Source organism: Mauremys mutica, chromosome 18, assembly GCF_020497125.1.
Source record: "Mauremys mutica isolate MM-2020 ecotype Southern chromosome 18, ASM2049712v1, whole genome shotgun sequence".
Classification (NCBI taxonomy): Eukaryota; Metazoa; Chordata; order Testudines; family Geoemydidae; genus Mauremys; species Mauremys mutica.
In genome coordinates this window covers 8275949-8292688 of record NC_059089.1, presented here as the reverse complement: position 1 = coordinate 8292688, position 16740 = coordinate 8275949, and the positions used below count along the sequence as shown (strand labels likewise).

At 61.4% G+C, this 16740-nt stretch overlaps 1 protein-coding gene across 7 annotated transcripts in view; it reads left to right on the top strand.

The window, feature by feature from the left end:
• LOC123352472 overlaps positions 1 to 16740 on the top strand; it is a 66609-nt gene that overhangs the window by 27114 nt on the left and 22755 nt on the right. For 6 of the 7 annotated variants that reach the window (XM_044992637.1, XM_044992636.1, XM_044992634.1 and 3 more), the window contains exons 18-26: positions 79 to 300; positions 628 to 765; positions 1628 to 1785; positions 7124 to 7205; positions 10283 to 10498; positions 10841 to 10981; positions 12349 to 12515; positions 13474 to 13586; positions 14729 to 14847. In XM_044992637.1, coding sequence (XP_044848572.1) covers positions 79 to 300; positions 628 to 765; positions 1628 to 1785; positions 7124 to 7205; positions 10283 to 10498; positions 10841 to 10981; positions 12349 to 12515; positions 13474 to 13586; positions 14729 to 14847 — 1356 coding nt within the window. The remainder of the gene's footprint in view (positions 1 to 78; positions 301 to 627; positions 766 to 1627; positions 1786 to 7123; positions 7206 to 10282; positions 10499 to 10840; positions 10982 to 12348; positions 12516 to 13473; positions 13587 to 14728; positions 14848 to 16740) is intronic. The other variant, XM_044992640.1, reaches the window with a different exon arrangement.

Here is a 16740-nt window from a genome sequence, read left to right as displayed (position 1 = left end):
CTGGGAGGATCTGCCCAATGGAGCATGTGTGAGGCTGATCCCGGAATAACCACCCGCTGGGCTCCTCTGCACCTGCAGGGTTCTACGAGGAGGTCTCTGGGAAATCCTTTTATGGAAGCTTGTCTGCAGAGGGGAGCTTCTCCTCCCTGGTAGCCGCCAAAGCACAATGCACCTCCCTGGGCAGGGGCTGCAGCGCGGTGGTCAGCACAGCCGGCTCGTACTACCTCTATCGTGGGACACGCTTTGTGAACCTGGAGGATCCAGCAACGGACCCAACAGCTGCTGTGCACATCAAAGCAGGTACCCGGGCAACCATTCACCTGCCCCGCTCCCTGCAGGCTGCAGCGGTTCCTTCTTGCCTCTGAGAGCAGGGCCAGGAGGTTTTTCCCACAGCTGTCAGGGAGCCTGGGGGCTGTAGCTGTAGCACGGGCCTTTGCCTTGCAGGGGATCCAAGTCCACAGACAGTCTCTGCTCCCCGAGTCTGGGAGGGGCACTCCCCCTTGCTTGGGAGCACCTCCCTGCGTGGCCCTGCGTGGGGTGATCCTGCCGAGCTCCAGAGAGCGGCGCGTCCCAGGGGATTCCTCGGTGGGAAGGGGTTGGTTCATGTGTGTCTGTTTCCTAATGCAGGGTGTGTTCCGGGCTATACGGGGCAGGACTGTCAGTCTGAGTGTCCTGCGTGTGACGCTGGAGTGAGCTGCAACCCCCTCACAGGCACCTGCGATGGCCTGTTGTACTCCAGACAGCCCGCTGGCGCACAGGCAGCAGGTCAGCAGCATGGGGGAGAGGGAGATGGGCAGGGACTTGGGGCATTGCCCAGGGGGCAGGCACTGGCTATGTGGGGAGGACAAAGAGGCGAAGGCCAGGTCATCTCACAGCAAACTCTGCTGCTGACATGAAAAGTGCCACCAGCATTGGCAGATTCCCGTGAGCTCCTACCCGAGCCAGGGCCTGTGTGGGACTGTGCTGAGGACACAGGGGCTGCACTACACCCAGCCGTGCTGGGGTAACGGAAGGTGTGCGACTGCACTGCGTAGAGGAGCGGGGGGATGGACTTTCACCCGGATGAAGTTAGCTGAGCTTGTAGTGTGTGGAGCAGAGTCTGCTGGTGCCCTGCTCCTTGCCTCAGCCCCTGGCCTGTCTCACTGCGAAGCCGAATACGCCCCTCCTCTATTAGAGGCTCTTCTCCCTCAGTGTATCCCCTACACTGCCTGGGATTAGAACATCCCAGTCCCCCTTCTCCTGGGCTACCCTGGTCCTGTCAAACTCTTCCTCCACTGGGACCATGCAGTGCACCTGTGGAGGGGCAGGGCCTCCCTAGGCCAGTATTGCTCTGTTCATCACACTGATCATCTGTTTTCTCCTGAAATGCCCCAGCTCCCCACCGCCCTCGGGGCTGCCAGTAGCTCTGTCCCAGGACACCGAATGCCCAGTGTGGCCTCTGAGTGTCATGATGGTAGGATGAGCCTTGGTCAGGGACAGCACGGTGGTAGGGAGTCACTGGTAGATGTCGTCACCGCCTTGTTCCTTACAGCGGCGCCCTAGTGCTGTTCTGTCCTGCGTCATCGGCACAGCTTTGTTACTGCCCCTCTGCCTGTGACGGTGACTAGGCACTCCCGTTCTTTGGCAGCATACACCTCTCTGAAATGTCCTCCCTTCGCCGGCTGGGTGTTCAAGCATGGATCCTGTGTGTTGCTGGAACACAAGGGCAGTCAGCGTGAAGCGGAGCTCGTTTGCAGGAGGTATCTGGCTGCTGAAGTCCTGGAGATCAAGCCTGCCCCAGACCTGGTAAGGAGATGCTTACGAAACCTTGGATCTGTAGCTGATGGTGGTTGGAGATGTATGTCTGATGTGGACCCGCATCCCCGGACAGAGAGGTCCTGTTCTGCGTGGGTTTGCTGTTAGAGATCCTGTCTGAGTTTGTTTGGAGTCCATGTGGACATTTCCTGGGTTGCAGAGAATGCTAGGCACCGGGGTCCGGGAGGGACATGGGGGCCAGCGGCAAGTGGGATACCAGCCTGCAGAGGGCGCTCCAGAGCTGCAAAGAGCTAATTCCCTGAGACAACCAGCAGGAGGCGCCGCAGGGGTGAGTCCCGCACGGCTACAAGGTACCTGCAAATTGATTGTTTGAATATTTGCTCCACTGTCTTCCTGGTTACCACACTTAAGCTGACTGGTCTATAATTCCCTGGGTGGTCCTTATTCCCCTTTGGATAGGTAGGGACTATATTTCCCTTTCTCCATCTTCTAGGTTCTCCCCCATCCTCCATAAGTTCTCAAAGATAATCGATCGTGGCTCAGAGATCTCTTCAGCCAGTGTTCTAGGTATTCTAGGATGCATTTCATCAGACCCTGCCAACTTGAAAATATCTAACTTGTCTAACTTCTTAACTTCTTCTTTCCCTACGTAAGCCTCCGAGATCCTACCCCATTTACACGGATTTTCACTGTGTTAGTCATACGATCACTGTTAACCTTTTTGGTGAAAACTGAAGCAAAGAGCCATTTAACACTTCAGCCATTGCTGTGTTTTCTGTTATTGTCTTTCCCTCCTCAATGAGTAATGGGCCTACGCTGTCATAGAATCATAGACTTTAAGGTCAGAAGGGACCATTATGATCATCTAGTCTGACCTCCTGCACAGTGCAGGCCACAGAATCTCACCCACCCACTCCTTTATCAAACCTGTGTCTTGTTTCTAATGTATTTTGTAAAATGTTTTCATGTTGCCTTTTGGTTTCTTGTCTGAACCCAGGTGGATTGAGGGGGAGGGGGATTCAGAGAACGCTGGGCCCAGCCCACAGGGCTAGACACTTAGTTGACTGTGACACTGCTTCACAGGGTCCCTGGGAAGCAAGTCGTGCATGGCTTCATCAGGACAGACGGGAGGCTTGGCTGGGTGCCGGGAGAGAGGCACTGCTGCTCCAGGGATGATCCTCTATGCCACTGAAATATGCTCAAACCCTTGTAAAGCACGTTCGATCTCAGGATGGCTTCCTGGGGCCTCACAGACACACTCCAAATCCTCCAGGGGAAGAATCCCCAAATCCTGCTCCTGGGGGTATATGGCAGCTGGGGCCATGCCTTCATCACTGCACATGACTCCAGGAGGCGCTCTCGCAGTTCCATAGTGTCCCGGGTGGAGCCTCCTTGCTCCATACGGTAGGGGCACTCCCTTTTCAAGTGTCCCAGTCACCCACAAGCAAAACAGTCTTTAGGCCTTGGCACCGGCCTCCAGCCCCAGGTGCCTGGCCTCTGACAAGGTCCATGTGCCCTGCTGAAGCAGCCCCGCTTGCTGCTCGGCGAGCCGGGCCACACAGGCTCTCCAGTACTAGTCCATGTTTTCCATTGTCCTCTATCTTCTGTCTCCAAACTCTCAGATTTGGGCAATAGTCTCACAGTCCTTGCCCTCGCCCCTTGTATCAGGGGTGGACCACCTATGCCCGCATTCTCCACCACGTGTAGCTGTGCAGGACTCACCCCTGCGGCTCCTCCTGCTGCTCGTCTGAGGGAATTAGCTCTTTCCAGCTCCGGAGCGCCCTCTGCAGGCCAATGTCCCACTTGCCGCTGGCCCCCGTGTCCCTCCCGGACCCCGATGCCCTTTTACCTGGGGTGCTGCCCCTTCAGGTAATAACCCACAGAGCTGGGTCTCCCCTCCCCGGGGAACCCCCACCCTCTATCCCCACCTTGCCTCAGCCTATGGGACACTGCCAGTCACCATCTAGCCCCCTTTCACTGGGGCCGACTGCAGTCTGTATAAGCCAATCATCATAGGCAAGGGGTTCTGACCTGCTGACTTCCTCTGCCTCCCAGTATCTCTGTGGGCCTAGGACCAGGCCCTGCAGCCTGGGGAGTTGCCAGCCTGGAGCTCCCCTGCTCCTCTGGCCTTCCCCCAGCCCTGCTCCACTCTCGGTACCCTGCTCAGCTTCCAGGCAGCCAGGTCCTTCTCTCTCTATGGCCAGAGAGAGACTGCCAGCTCCTGGCTCACTGGCCTTTTATAGGGCCAGCTGTGGCCTGATTGGGGCGTGGCCCAATCAGCCTAGTAGCTGCTTTCTCCCAGCCACAGCCCTCCCCAGGGCTACTTCTAACCCCTCCCGGGCAGGAGCGGGTGGTCGCCCCACCACACACCTAGAAGATGAGGTGATAAGTAACAGAGCCCACATGGATTTGTCAAGAACAAATCATCTCAAACCTTCTTTGACATGGTAACAAGCCTTGTGGATGGGGGGAAACCCCTCAACTTTAGTAAGGCTTCTGATACTGTGTCACATGATCTTCCCATAAACAAACTAGGAAAATACAGCCTAGATCAACCTGTTATATGGTAGATGCACAACTGGTTGGAAAAGCTTACTCAGAGAGTAGGAATGGATGGTTCACCATCGAGCTGGAAGGGCAGAGCGAGTGGGGGCCAGCGGGGATCTAGGGTTTCCACCTTTCTAATTGTGGGTAACCAGACCCCTGAGGCCCCGTCCTTTCTCTACCTCTTCCCTCCCCAAGACCCTGCCCCATTGCTCTCTTCTCCGCACCCCCCATCACTTGCTGTATTGTCTCCACCTCCTCCCCACACCCCAGCTGGGCTCCTTCTGCTCCAGGGCTGGGACGGGAGCTGCTTCAGCCTGCAGGTAGGGGCTGGCAGGGGTTAATGACCAGGCATCTCCCCATGCCCTGCGGTAACCAGGCTTTTGGTTTGGGTGCTATTTAGGCTTGCCAGATCCCCCAAAACCAGGCACCTGGCAACCTTAACTGGCATCTGGACACAGAAGCCAAAAACCAAACTGTCTGTGTAAAACCTGGACAGGTGACATCCTGACAGCAGGGATCTGTCCTGGGTCTGGTTCTAGTCAATATATTCAGCAGTGATTTGAATAATGACAGGGAGAGTACACTTATAAAGTTTGTGGATGATAACAAGATGGGAGGGGTTGCAAGTGCATTGAAGGGCAAGACTAGAAATCAAAATGATCTGGACAAACTGGAGAAATGGCCTGAAATAAATAGGATGAAATTCAATAAGGACAAATGCAAAGTACTCCACTTAGGAAGGAACAAGCAGTTGCACAAATACAAAATGGGAAATGACTGCCTAGGAAGGAGTATTGCAGAAAAGGTACTGGGGGTTATAGTGGATCGTATTAGCAGGAGTATTGTAAGCAAGACACAAGATGTAATTCTTTCACTCTGCTCAGCACTGATGAGCTCTCTAGTAGAGTACTGTGTCCAGTTCTGGGCACCACACTTTGGGAAAGATGTGGACAAATTGGAGAAAGTCCAGAGGAGAGCAACAGAAATGATTAAAGGTCTAGAAAACATGACCTGCAAGGAAAGATTGAAAAAATTGGGTTAGTTTAGTGTGGAGAAGAGGAGACTGAGAGGGGACACGATAAGCCTTTACGTAAAAAGTTGTTATAAAAAGGAGGGTGATAAATTGTTCTCCTTATCCACTGAGGACAGGACAAGAAGCAATGGGCCTAAATTGCAGCAAGGGAGGTTTAGGTTGGACATTAGGAAAAACTTCCTAATTGTCTGGGTGGATAAGCACTGGAATAAATTGCCTAGGGAGGTTGTGGAATCTCCCTCACTGGAGGGTTTTAAGACGAGGTTAGACAAACAGCTGTCAGGGATGTTCTAGATAATACTGAGCACAGGCACTGACTCCATGAGAGCGCCGGGCTGGAGACCCATGGAAAAAAATTAGTGGGTGCTTAGCACCCCCAGGAGCCAACTTCTCCCCAGTGCCTCTCCGCTGCTGATCAACTTCTTCCCCTCACTCCCAGCGCCTCCTGCTGCCGCAATCAGCTGTTTCACGGCATGCAGGAGGCATTGGGAAGGATGGGGAGGAGCGGGGAGGGGGTGTGCTCGGGGGAGGGGGTGGAACTGGGCGGGAAGAGGTGGGGCAGGGGTGGAACTGGGCGGGAAGAGGTGGGGCAGGGTGGGGGCTAGAGAGAAGGGGGGCACGGCGCCTGGGGCGGAGTGGGGGGCTGAGCACTCCCAGGGCCCGGAGGAAGTCGGCGCCTGTGATACTGAGTCCTGCCTCATTGCTGGGGACTGGACCAGTTGTCCTACTGAGGTCCCTTCCAGCCCTACATATCTGGGATTCTGGTAAGATCATGGCAGCTGGGGGAGGGGCTAAGATGGGACAGAGGTTCCGTCCCACCAACCTGCTCCTGCCGTGGGGAGGAGACCTCTGTGAGGTTCCACTTGTGGTGTTCTCCAGCACTGCTCCCGCTGGGAGGTGGGGCTGGGGCACTGCAAGGTCTGACTCTGTCCCCTTCACCCAGGGTTCCCAGGGATCTGTAGGGAAGGGACCCTGCCCACCATGTGCAGTCAGGAGCACGCTCTGTCTCAGCAATGGCTGGTGCTCTGCTAGTCTCCTTCCTTATGGCAGCACCACGCTATAGATGCAGTGCCACCCTGCAGCTGCTCAGTCCAGGTGACCCAGGGGAAGGGAGTCTCCTGGCCCCATGGAGTGTGGTACTCTTGCCAAGCCTGCTTCACCCCCACCTGGCCCCAGACCGGCCCACAAAGCCCATGGAAGGGCATCTCCTGGGAGCCAAAAGAGCGGGGAACAGGAGAGGGCTTCCTGGGTGATACGGACCCAGAGAATTGACAGTTTGCTTCCCTGCTGCTCCTGCACTCTGCAAGGGCAGAAAATCCCTGCAGTACCTCCAGGGCAGGGACCCTCTGTCTGTGGGGTCCCAACCGCCCCCTGCGCTGGAGCTGGCCAGCATGGGGGAACAGCTCGGGGGAACGGGCCATGCAGCCTGTGCTCACAGCAGCCCCTGTGATCTGCCCCAGGGGCCAAGCCTCCCAGAGTGTGCAGAGCACACGGTGGGGTTTGTAACCCTTGTCAGAGTCGCCCCCTCAGCAGGGGGGGCAGCGACAGGGCACAGGGAAGGGCTCCAGGTTGAGGGAGCTCTGGCGCATCCTTAACAGAGCATGGAAGGAGTGGCTCTGGGCTCTTCCTATTCTAGGACAATCTATTCTGCAGCTCCCGGATGCCCTCGCCTCTGCCTTTCTCAGCTCAAGGCCCTGTCCTGTGCTGGCCCTGCGGCCAGCCCCTCTCCAGCTTTAGCCCTGGGGAAGGTTTCTTCAGCCCAGCATACTCCTGTTCTGCTTCTTTCAGCTCTGCGGGACCCCCTCCGAAGGCCGAGGTCCTGAGAAGCGCTATCCCTCGAGCTCCCTCTGGTCTTGCCAGCGAGCAGAAGGTCAGAGCATTGGTCTCCCCCGCAGGAGCTTTCTCTGCTTGTGTGAGGGGGGCGGGGAGTCAGGAAGCCCGGGGGAGCGTGGGCCATTTCCCCGTGCTCCAGCGGCAGGCTCCTAGCAGGGATTGCCAAGCAGAGCCCTCCACGTGCCTTGCAGCGCAGAGCGGAGGCAGCTCAGACTTGCTGGCCAGTCGCTGCGTGAGGAGAAGTAGGGCTCGGTCTCAGCAGCTGCCTGACACCTGAGCCAATTCTCCTCAAGGGGCTCTCCAGGAGGGGCGATTAGTGCCGTGCCGTGCAAGGGAGACGTCTCTTGTTTTCCTTTCTCAGCGGCTCGGTCTGTTTGGTGGCTGATCCGGGGTAGGGTGGGATGCCTCAGTACCGATAGTGGCTCTTGTTGTGGGTCAGGGACTCAGGGCCTGCTGTTCCTGAGCAGCGCTGCCCTCACCCTGCAACCGAATCAGCCATTGGGTCATGGAGGGGGGACGGCGTGTTTCTGGAGGCTCCCTGCTCGCTTGGCTAGCGGGGAGCTCTTGTCCGAGCCAGAGAGCCTGGTTCTCCTGGCACTCATGCTGGTGGAGATCAGGAGTCTGCCCGCCGCAGCCACGGGAGTTCTGGGGGTGGCACTGAGAGGAGTCAGGCCCCTGGATTTGAAATCTAACCATTTGCCCCTCTAGGCTAAGCTCAGGGCCGGCCCACAACATTTTGGCATCTGAGGTGGGGAGCTCAAATGATGCCCCCATGTCCCCTCGCTTGGGCCAAAACTTTGATAGGTCTCAATTCTGGGTCCTAGTGGCGCCCCTCCACAGTCTGGCACCCGAGGCGGCCGCTTCAGCGCGCCTCATGGTAAGGCCAGCCGTGGCTGAGCTCCAGCATGGCCCAGTGCTGAGAATCTCCCTGCCTCGGCCCTGGAGTGCTGAGCCAGCTCCCTCCAGAGCTCCCAGCCGCTGCTGTGAGACGGGGGCTGGCTGCACGTTCCCAGCCCCAACTGCTCCTAACTCCCACCTGCCCATGGACCAAGGTGCCAGGGCTGGGCCGCCCTCGGGGCTGAGAAAAGCAGCCCCCTCTAGTTCACCTGAACCCCCCAGTCTCTCTGCGGGCCGTTGCTGTGGCATCTGTGGGGCTGTACAGGTACATGCAGGTGCTTGAGACTCCCAGCTGGAATGGCGCCCGCAGAGGCTGCTCATCTGCCAGGCCTCCAGAGCTCCTCAGCCAGCTCTAGTCAATGCAGGGGAACCCCTGGCAGCCCCAGGAGCTCGCCTTCCCATGCAGCCCTCACCCATTCCCTGGAGCAGGGCCAGGCCTGGCGTGTACAGGGAGTGCTCATGCTGTGAGCAGAACTGTGCGGGGCAGGGCCTGACCTTGGCCTGTCTCTTCCCAGGGAGCTGCTGGTGGTGGGGAGCAAGGGGGGGGCAGGGAGGCTGTTGCTGTGGGGGCGGGTGTGTGCAGGGAGGCTGTTGCTGTGGGGGGTGGGTGTGCGCAGGGAGGCTGTTGCTGTGGGGGCTGGGTGTGCGCAGGGAGGCTGTTGCTGTGGGGGGGGGGGGTGAGCAGGGAGGCTGTTGCTGTGGGGGCGGGTGTGCGCAGGGAGGCTGTTGCAGTGGGGGGGCGGGTGTGCAAAGAGAGGCTGTTGCTGTGGGGGCGGGTGTGCGCAGGGAGGCTGTTGCTGTGGGGGCGGGTGTGTGCAGGGAGGCTGTTGCTGTGGGGGGCGGGCGTGCGCAGGGAGGCTGTTGCTGTGGGGGGGCGGGCGTGCGCAGGGAGGCTGTTGCTGTGGGGGGGCGGGCGTGCGCAGGGAGGCTGTTGCTGTGGGGAGCGGGTGTGCGCAGGGAGGCTGTTGCTGTGGGGGGGCGGGCGTGCGCAGGAAGGCTGTTGCTGTGGCGGGCGGGTGTGCGCAGGGAGGCTGTTGCTGTGGGGGGCGGGTGTGCGCAGGGAGGCTGTTGCTGTGGGGGGCGGGCGTGCGCAGGGAGGCTGTTGCTGTGTGGGGCGGGTGTGCGCAGGGAGGCTGTTGCTGTGGGGGCGGGTTTGCGGAGGGAAGCTGTTGCTGTGGGGGGCGGGTGTGCGCAGGGAGGCTGTTGCTGGGGGGGGCAGGTGTGCGCAGGGAGGCTGTTGCTGTGGGGGCGGGTGTGCGCAGGGAGGCTGTTGCTGTGTGGGGTGGGTGTGCGCAGGGAGGCTGTTGCTGTGGGGGCGGGCGTGTGCAGGGAGGCTGTTGCTGTGGGGGGCAGGTGTGCGCAGGGAGGCTGTTGCTGGGGGGGGCAGGTGTGCGCAGGGAGGCTGTTGCTGTGGGGGCGGGTGTGCGCAGGGAGGCTGTTGCTGTGTGGGGCGGGTGTGCGCAGGGAGGCTGTTGCTGTGGGGGCGGGTTTGCGGAGGGAAGCTGTTGCTGTGGGGGGCGGGTGTGCGCAGGGAGGCTGTTGCTGGGGGGGGCAGGTGTGCGCAGGGAGGCTGTTGCTGTGGGGGCGGGTGTGCGCAGGGAGGCTGTTGCTGTGTGGGGTGGGTGTGCGCAGGGAGGCTGTTGCTGTGGGGGCGGGCGGCGTGTGCAGGGAGGCTGTTGCTGTGTGGGGGGGCAGGTGTGCGCAGGGAGGCTGTTGCTGGGGGGGGCAGGTGTGCGCAGGGAGGCTGTTGCTGTGGGGGAGGGTGTGCGCAGGGAGGCTGTTGCTGTGTGGGGTGGGTGTGCGCAGGGAGGCTGTTGCTGTGTGGGGTGGGTGTGCGCAGGGAGGCTGTTGCTGGGGGGGGCAGGTGTGCGCAGGGAGGCTGTTGATGTGGGGGCGGGTGTGCGCAGGGAGGCTGTTGCTGTGTGGGGTGGGTGTGCGCAGAGAGGCTGTTGCTGTGGGGGCGGGCGTGTGCAGGGAGGCTGTTGCTGTGGGGGCGGGTGTGCGCAGGGAGGCTGTTGCTGTGGGGGGTGGGTGTGCGCAGAGAGGCTGTTGCTGTGGGGGCGGGTGTGCGCAGGGAGGCTGTTGCTGTGTGGGGCGGGTGTGCGCAGGGAGGCTGTTGCTGTGGGGGCGGGTGTGCGCAGGGAGGCTGTTGCTGTGGGGGGCAGGTGTGCGCAGGGAGGCTGTCACTCACAGGGTTGCGGGGAACCCTCTTTGCAGAGGTGGAGCTGCCGGCTCTTCGGGAGAAGCTGCTTGTTTCCTTCCAGGATTTTGTGTGGCAGAAACACGCTTCGCTGCGGGCAGCCAAGGACTCCTGCTTCCTGCAGAGAGAGAACTGCACCGGGGTGACGCAGCTGCAGGGTGCCTACTACACGGTGAACGGAACGGTGCTCGTCGACAGTCCTGGCTCCGGTGCCACCCTCTACGTCAAGTCAGGTAGTCAGGCCCCGCTTTGCTGGGTGGGTCCTAGGGGGCAGCAGTCAGGGCTGCCCTTTGGCTGGGCATTTCTCCTGCGTGGGGCTAAGCCCCATTCGCTGGGGCGCCTGTGGGTCTGGAAAGCCCTGCTAGGTGCTGCGCAGCCTCTGGGGAAGGGGCAGATTGGGTCCCGATTGTAGCGTCTCCAGGGCTGGGCCCGGGCTAGTTTGAAACACGCAGGGTCTGCTCCTGCTCCAACAGGCATTGGTGAAACTCCCTTTGCCTCCAGCGAGAGCAGGATCAAGGCCTATCGCTGATCAACCCCGCGGTGCTGCTGTGTGACCGGTGTGCTTGTCTTTGCAGCCTGCTCCCCTGGCTATTCCGGCGTGAGGTGTGCAAGGCGCTGCCTGCCCTGCCCCGGCACTCGCACCTGTAACCCCCTGAGTGGCTGCTGCGAAGGGCTCCTGAGCTGTGTCCGCAGGGTTGGCCCTTCCTGTCTACATGGTAAGGGTGCCCCCACCCCCAGTGCGGGCGGGGTGGGGCTGGGTGTGTGTGCAGTGCTCTGATGGGAGGCACATGCACTGGATTCTGCTACCTGGGGAGGGACGGGGTGGAGCCCAGTTAACATGGAGGGGGGAGGAGATGAATGGAGCTGGACTGAGCTGAAGGGCAGAGCAACCATCCCCAAGTCTCCGCCCGCCACTTGGTGTCACCTAAAAACATACCACTGAGAGGAGAACCCCAGACCCGTCTGGCTCTGTGGGGCCCAGGGTGAGTCTGGGGGGTTCTTACCCCCAGGGATACCCTGGAGTAGATGCCAGCCAGGCCGCAGCCGTGGCCGATGGTGCAGGGGCAGCTCTGTGCCCTGCAGCCTGTGTGCTGTGCTCCTTCCCGTATTGCCCAGAACCACTTCGTCTCCTGCGCGCATTCGGCTGGCAGCAGCGTCTGGGAAAGGCAGGCCAAGCCCCTGGCCCTTGCCCTCCCTGGATTGCACAGTGGCACTGGTGAGGGCATGCCCAGTGCAGGATGCACTGCCTGTATTGAGGCGTGGGAAGGCACCATCACACCCTGCAATGCCAGCCCATCCCTCGATGGGTGCACCGGGATCCCCTCAGGGGAAGGAAACATTGCATGGGAAAGGGTATGTAACACTCTGCTGGAGTACCCCGAGCTGGGAGCTGTCATGTTACCCCCCTGCCACAGCAAGAGGGAGCTTTGCTGGCATTAGATTGTCACACCAGCCTGTTTGCACCCCCAGCAAATTCCTCGAGGCCATCCTGGGCCAGACCTCGCCTAGCAGGTAACAGCCAGTGAACTCCTGCCCCCGAGCTCCTCAGAGCTGTCTCTGCAGGGCACAGCCCGTACCACGGTGCAGTCACAGGAGACAGGAGCTTCGCTGCTCTGTTAAAGAGTCACTGCGCCACAACTGATTAATGTACCTGGGTAAACACACCCGTCTCCTCAAGCCCAGCACTGACCTGGCTCATAGTAAAAGTGAAACAAGTTTATTAACCAAAGAGCCTGGTCAGGTGATACCAAGGAAAAGGGATAAAGGCAGAGACGGTTACAAGCACATGAAAGTGACAATGTGCATCTAAATGGCTAAACCGTACCCCAGCAAGACCCAGTCTCTGTTCAGGATGGTTTCTGTCACCCCAGTCTCCTTTCCAGCTTTCCACAGGCCAGCCTGGCCAGGCCCCAACCCACCGATCGGATTGCTAGGCTTCTTTGTCTCCTGAAAGCGCAGAGATCCCCCAGTGTGACTGTGGTATATGGGGAGGCCCTGCCAAGCCAGAGGGCAAGGACTGCAGGCCCCGGCCAAAGGGCACGTCCTGGTGATGAGTGAGGCTGTCTCCTTGTTGCCTCACCAGGTCTCGTGAGCGGGAGGTGCCCTGGAGGAGCTGGCTGGTGGTACTGGGACGGACACTGTTACTACGTGGAGGAGAGTGATGCCAAGACGTGGCAGCAAGCGGAGGCAGCCTGCAGTGCCTCTGGAGAAGGCATGAGGCTGCTGGCTCTCGATAGCCTGGAGGAGAAGGTACAGGGGCCGTACATGGGCTGAGGCAGGACGCCTGGGCCCCTCCCTGAGCAGAACAGAGTAGGAAGCAGGGAGGAAACCGAGGAGCCTTCCTAACTCCAACCCCTGGCGCGCGCGCGTGCGTGCGTGCGTGTGTGTGTGTGCGCGAGACTCCTGGGCCCAGGTCGCTTGAGCAGTCACCGCAGTGAAACGCCCTGGAGCCGCCTTGCGTTTCCCCTGCTGTGCCTGTGGGTGGGGTAGCAGCGCAGGGAAGGGGTGAGGGCCAGCTGAGCTCCTTGGGTGGGAAGAAGCCGCTGTAGGACGGGGTTCTCCAGACTCCCGGCCACACCCCTGCTCCCTGCCCGTGGGGCGGGAGGGGCCCGGAGGGGCTCCCTCTGGCTCTTGGCTTGTCCTCCTTGTGAGGCTGAGCTGGTTCCTCACATCCAGCACATCCTTTCCGTGCACAGGGGCCCATGGCCTCTGGCTGCTGGGCGCCTACCCTGTGGGTGACCTGGGGCATGTCCTGGCTGGAGCTGGTTCGGAGGGAAGGCGGAAGGGATAGCAGCAGTGTGCCCAGCCAGTGCAGTGGGCAGAGTGAGCACCCCTCCCCATGGGGAGGGCTCCAGGGGGTGGTCCCCTGGCGAGAGGGGGAGACATGCAGCCACTTCCCTGTGCTGTCCCCTTTCCAGTCACTGAGTGGTGGGACGGGAAGTGTGGATACACCCCTGCATCCTCCCCCAGGCTGTGTGCAGGGTAGCAGAATGCCGGCTAGCTGGGAAGGAGTTCAAAGGGGCCATGGGGCAGGATGAGCTCCTCCTGGCTGATTGCACCCCCTGCCTCTTGCCCCAGGATTCCCCCTACATGTCTCCTTCCTTCTGGGCTGCCCTTGGCTACTTACCACCCCCCGCCCCTCCTAAGCTCTGCTGAGTAGGAGAGCGGAGATGTGCCCTGCACTGACGCAGGTCCCGACTCCCCACAGGCCTGGGTGAGAGCCATGGTGCAGAGGGACAGCTGGACTGGGCTGAATGACCTAGATGGCGATGGCAGCTGGACGTGGGCAGTGGCTCAGCACGCAGATGGTGCTGCCCCCTGGTGAGTGTGTAGCTGACGGTGCCAGATGGGCCTGCTAGGGGGGTGCTGGTGTGTTCCCCTAGGGTGGAGATGCCCACACACAGACAGGTGGGTTTGCCCTCCAGCTGCTCAGCGCAGCCTGCTGTCCTTGGGGTGTAATACCTGGGGGCTGCTGCTGCTCAGGGGGCAGTGCTCACACCCTAGCTGGGCCTGGTCTTGCAGCAAGGAGACCTGGGCCTCCCTCCGGCCAGTCCTACTCACCTGCCCACTCTCCTAGACAGAGCAGCTGGCGCGGCCTGTGTACAGGGGCACTGTGAGGGACGGTAAGTGAGTCCAGCACTCCTCTGGGGGATCAGGCACCTGGGGTGGCATCCCCCTTTGCTCCCTCACCTGTGGGGCCGGGCACCTGGGGCGTTTCTCCCCCTCCCCGCCCTGCCCATGGGGACAGGCACCTGGGGCGTTTCTCCCCATCCCGGCCCTGCCCGTGGGGCAAGGGACCTTCTCCATTCTTCAGGGACTGAGGTACCTCCTGACCCCTCCTCCATGCTGCTTGCCCCCATCAGTAGGCCCAAAGTGTGGTGCATCCTGCCCAGGTGGAGGTGCCCACCATACCCGTCTCTCTCCAGTGGGCTAAGGCTGTGGCCCTTTCCATGGGAGGGGTTCCTGAGGGCAGGGCTGGCTTTAGGAAGTGCGGGGCCCAATTCGAACAGTTTCGACGGGGCCCCGGTAGGGATGACTTTAAAAAAAAAACACCCACACGTGTTTAAAAAAAAATAAAATATAATAAAAAATACGTGGGGCTTGTACTCACCGGGCGGTGCTCCGAGTCTTGGGCGGCACTTCAGTGGTGGGTCCTTCACTCGATCCAGGTCTTCAGCAGCACTGAAGGACCCGCTGAAGTGCCGCTGAAGACCCGAAGTGCCATCGGATGAGTAAAAATTAAAAAAGGTGCCTCTAGCCAGGGAAGGGCTTCTCACTGGGCGCGGGGCCCTCTTAGGCGCGGGGCCCAATTCGGGGGAATTGGTGGAATAGGCCTAAAGCCGGCCCTGCCTGAGGGTTCCCCTGGCCTAAGGTGTGAGCTGCAGGGGCTCCCTGCACTGCATTGTCCTGTGTTGCAAGGCTCTGGCTGCTGCTGGAGAGACCGTCCTGTGCTTCTGCCTCAGGCTGGCTGGTGTGCCGCTCCTGCCGGGAGGCTGCCTGGGCATCGGAGCCCCGGGGGATTCTGGTCTTACCGTGTCCAACTGTTCAGGACTCAAGCCCTGGGTCTGCGAAGGAGTGGAGGGTACGTACCTGCCAGGCTGCCCCAATGAACAATTCAGTGCTGAGACCCTCGGGACAGCCTGGGACACCACACACGGACCAGGCACTGACCAGGGAGCCGGTCAGCCCTGAGCCAGACTCAGTAACCCGCGCTGTTCAGCAGCTGCCAAACCTGCTGTGAAAATACTGCATGCCTGGTCGGCAGCTGGTCTCCTGTGCCAGCCCCTAGGGTGGTGCAGGCGGGGAGAAGCTCCTCGTCTCCTGAGCCAGCCCCAAGAGCGGGGGCGGGGAGGGAGCTCCCCAGTCTCCAGTGCTGGCTCTGTGGATGGGGGTGGGGGGAGTGCCCCGGCCCCTGTCAGGGAGGTGGCTGAAGGCTCCTGCATGGTAACAGTTCAATGTGCTCAGAGCATGGCCTGGGAGCCTGTTGCATGGCCGGCCCAGGGATACAGATGTCCTGACTCCTATACTGCAGCTGTAGCTGCCCTGGTGTGATGACATGAACGCTGGCCGTTCTTATAGGCTAATCACACTGTGGGCACCTGGGTCTGGCCAGAGGCCTGTGCTGGCTACGGGACCTTCCCCTGGGGAAGCTGCTGCACACCGCTGCTGGGCCAGGGAGTCCCTGTTTGCGGGCCCTACCGGTGCGTGCTGACTGGTGCTGCTGGGTCTGAAGAACGCTGGCAGGGCTGGCAGTTCCCTGGTCCTTCTGGCTCCTTCGCCCCTTTGCTCACTGGAGGTGCCTGTTTTGGTTTTGGTTTCCAGTGCTCTGCCAGAGGCAGGGCTGGGGACAGGGACCTCTGACATACAAAGGAGGGCAACCAGCTGCCCACCCCAGGGCTCAGACAAAGCCTGAGCCAAGGAAAGTTCAGTTCCAATTGTGGGAAGATCTCAGCTCAGTGAGGGGCCACCAGGGGTGGAACTCGCTTCCCGAGAGGGACGACAGGAGTCTGTGGCGCAGGGTCTCCTCAAGCCACGCTTGGTGAGCACCTCCAGTGTGTGCTTACGAGCCAGGGGCCCCCACTGCTCTGGGTACATGGGCACAGGTCCCCGGAGCAGGACAAGTGAGAGATCAGACACAGCTTAGCCAGTGGCAGGAAGCAAGAAGCAAAGCAGGTCAGGTTTGAATACTGAGAAAGTAGGCTAGGGTTCTAGCCCAGCCCGGCACGCCGTGGCAACCACAGCCCAGCCCGGCCCAGCCCCCTGTGGCAGACACAGCCCGGCCCGGCCCAGCCCCCTGTGGCAGACACAGCCCGGCCCGGCCCAGCCCCCTGTGGCAGACACAGCCCGGCCCGGCCCGGCCCAGCCCGGCTCCCTGTGGCAGACACGGCCTGGCCCCCTGTGGCAGACACAGCCCGGCCCGGCCCCCTGTGGCAGACACAGCCCGGCCCGGCACAACCCAGCCCTCTGTGGCAGACACGGCCCGGCCCGGCCCGGCCCCCTGTGGCAGACACGGCCCGGCCCGGCCCCCTGTGGCAGACACAGCCTGGCCCGGCCCGGCCCAGCCCGGCTCCCTGTGGCAGACACGGCCTGGCCCCCTGTGGCAGACACAGCCTGGCCCGGCCCCCTGTGGCAGACACAGCCCGGCCCGGCACAACCCAGCCCTCTGTGGCAGACACGGCCCGGCCCGGCCCAGCCCCCTGTGGCAGACACGGCCCGGCCCGGCCCGGCCCCCTGTGGCAGACACGGCCCGGCCCAGCCCGGCTCCCTGTGGCAGACACGGCCTGGCCCCCTGTGGCAGACACAGCCCGGCCCGGCCCCCTGTGGCAGACACAGCCCGGCCCGGCACAACCCAGCCCTCTGTGGCAGACACGGCCCGGCCCGGCCCGGCCCCCTGTGGCAGACACGGCCCGGCCCGGCCCGGCCCCCTGTGGCAGACACAGCCTGGCCCGGCCCGGCCCAGCCCGGCCCCCTGTGG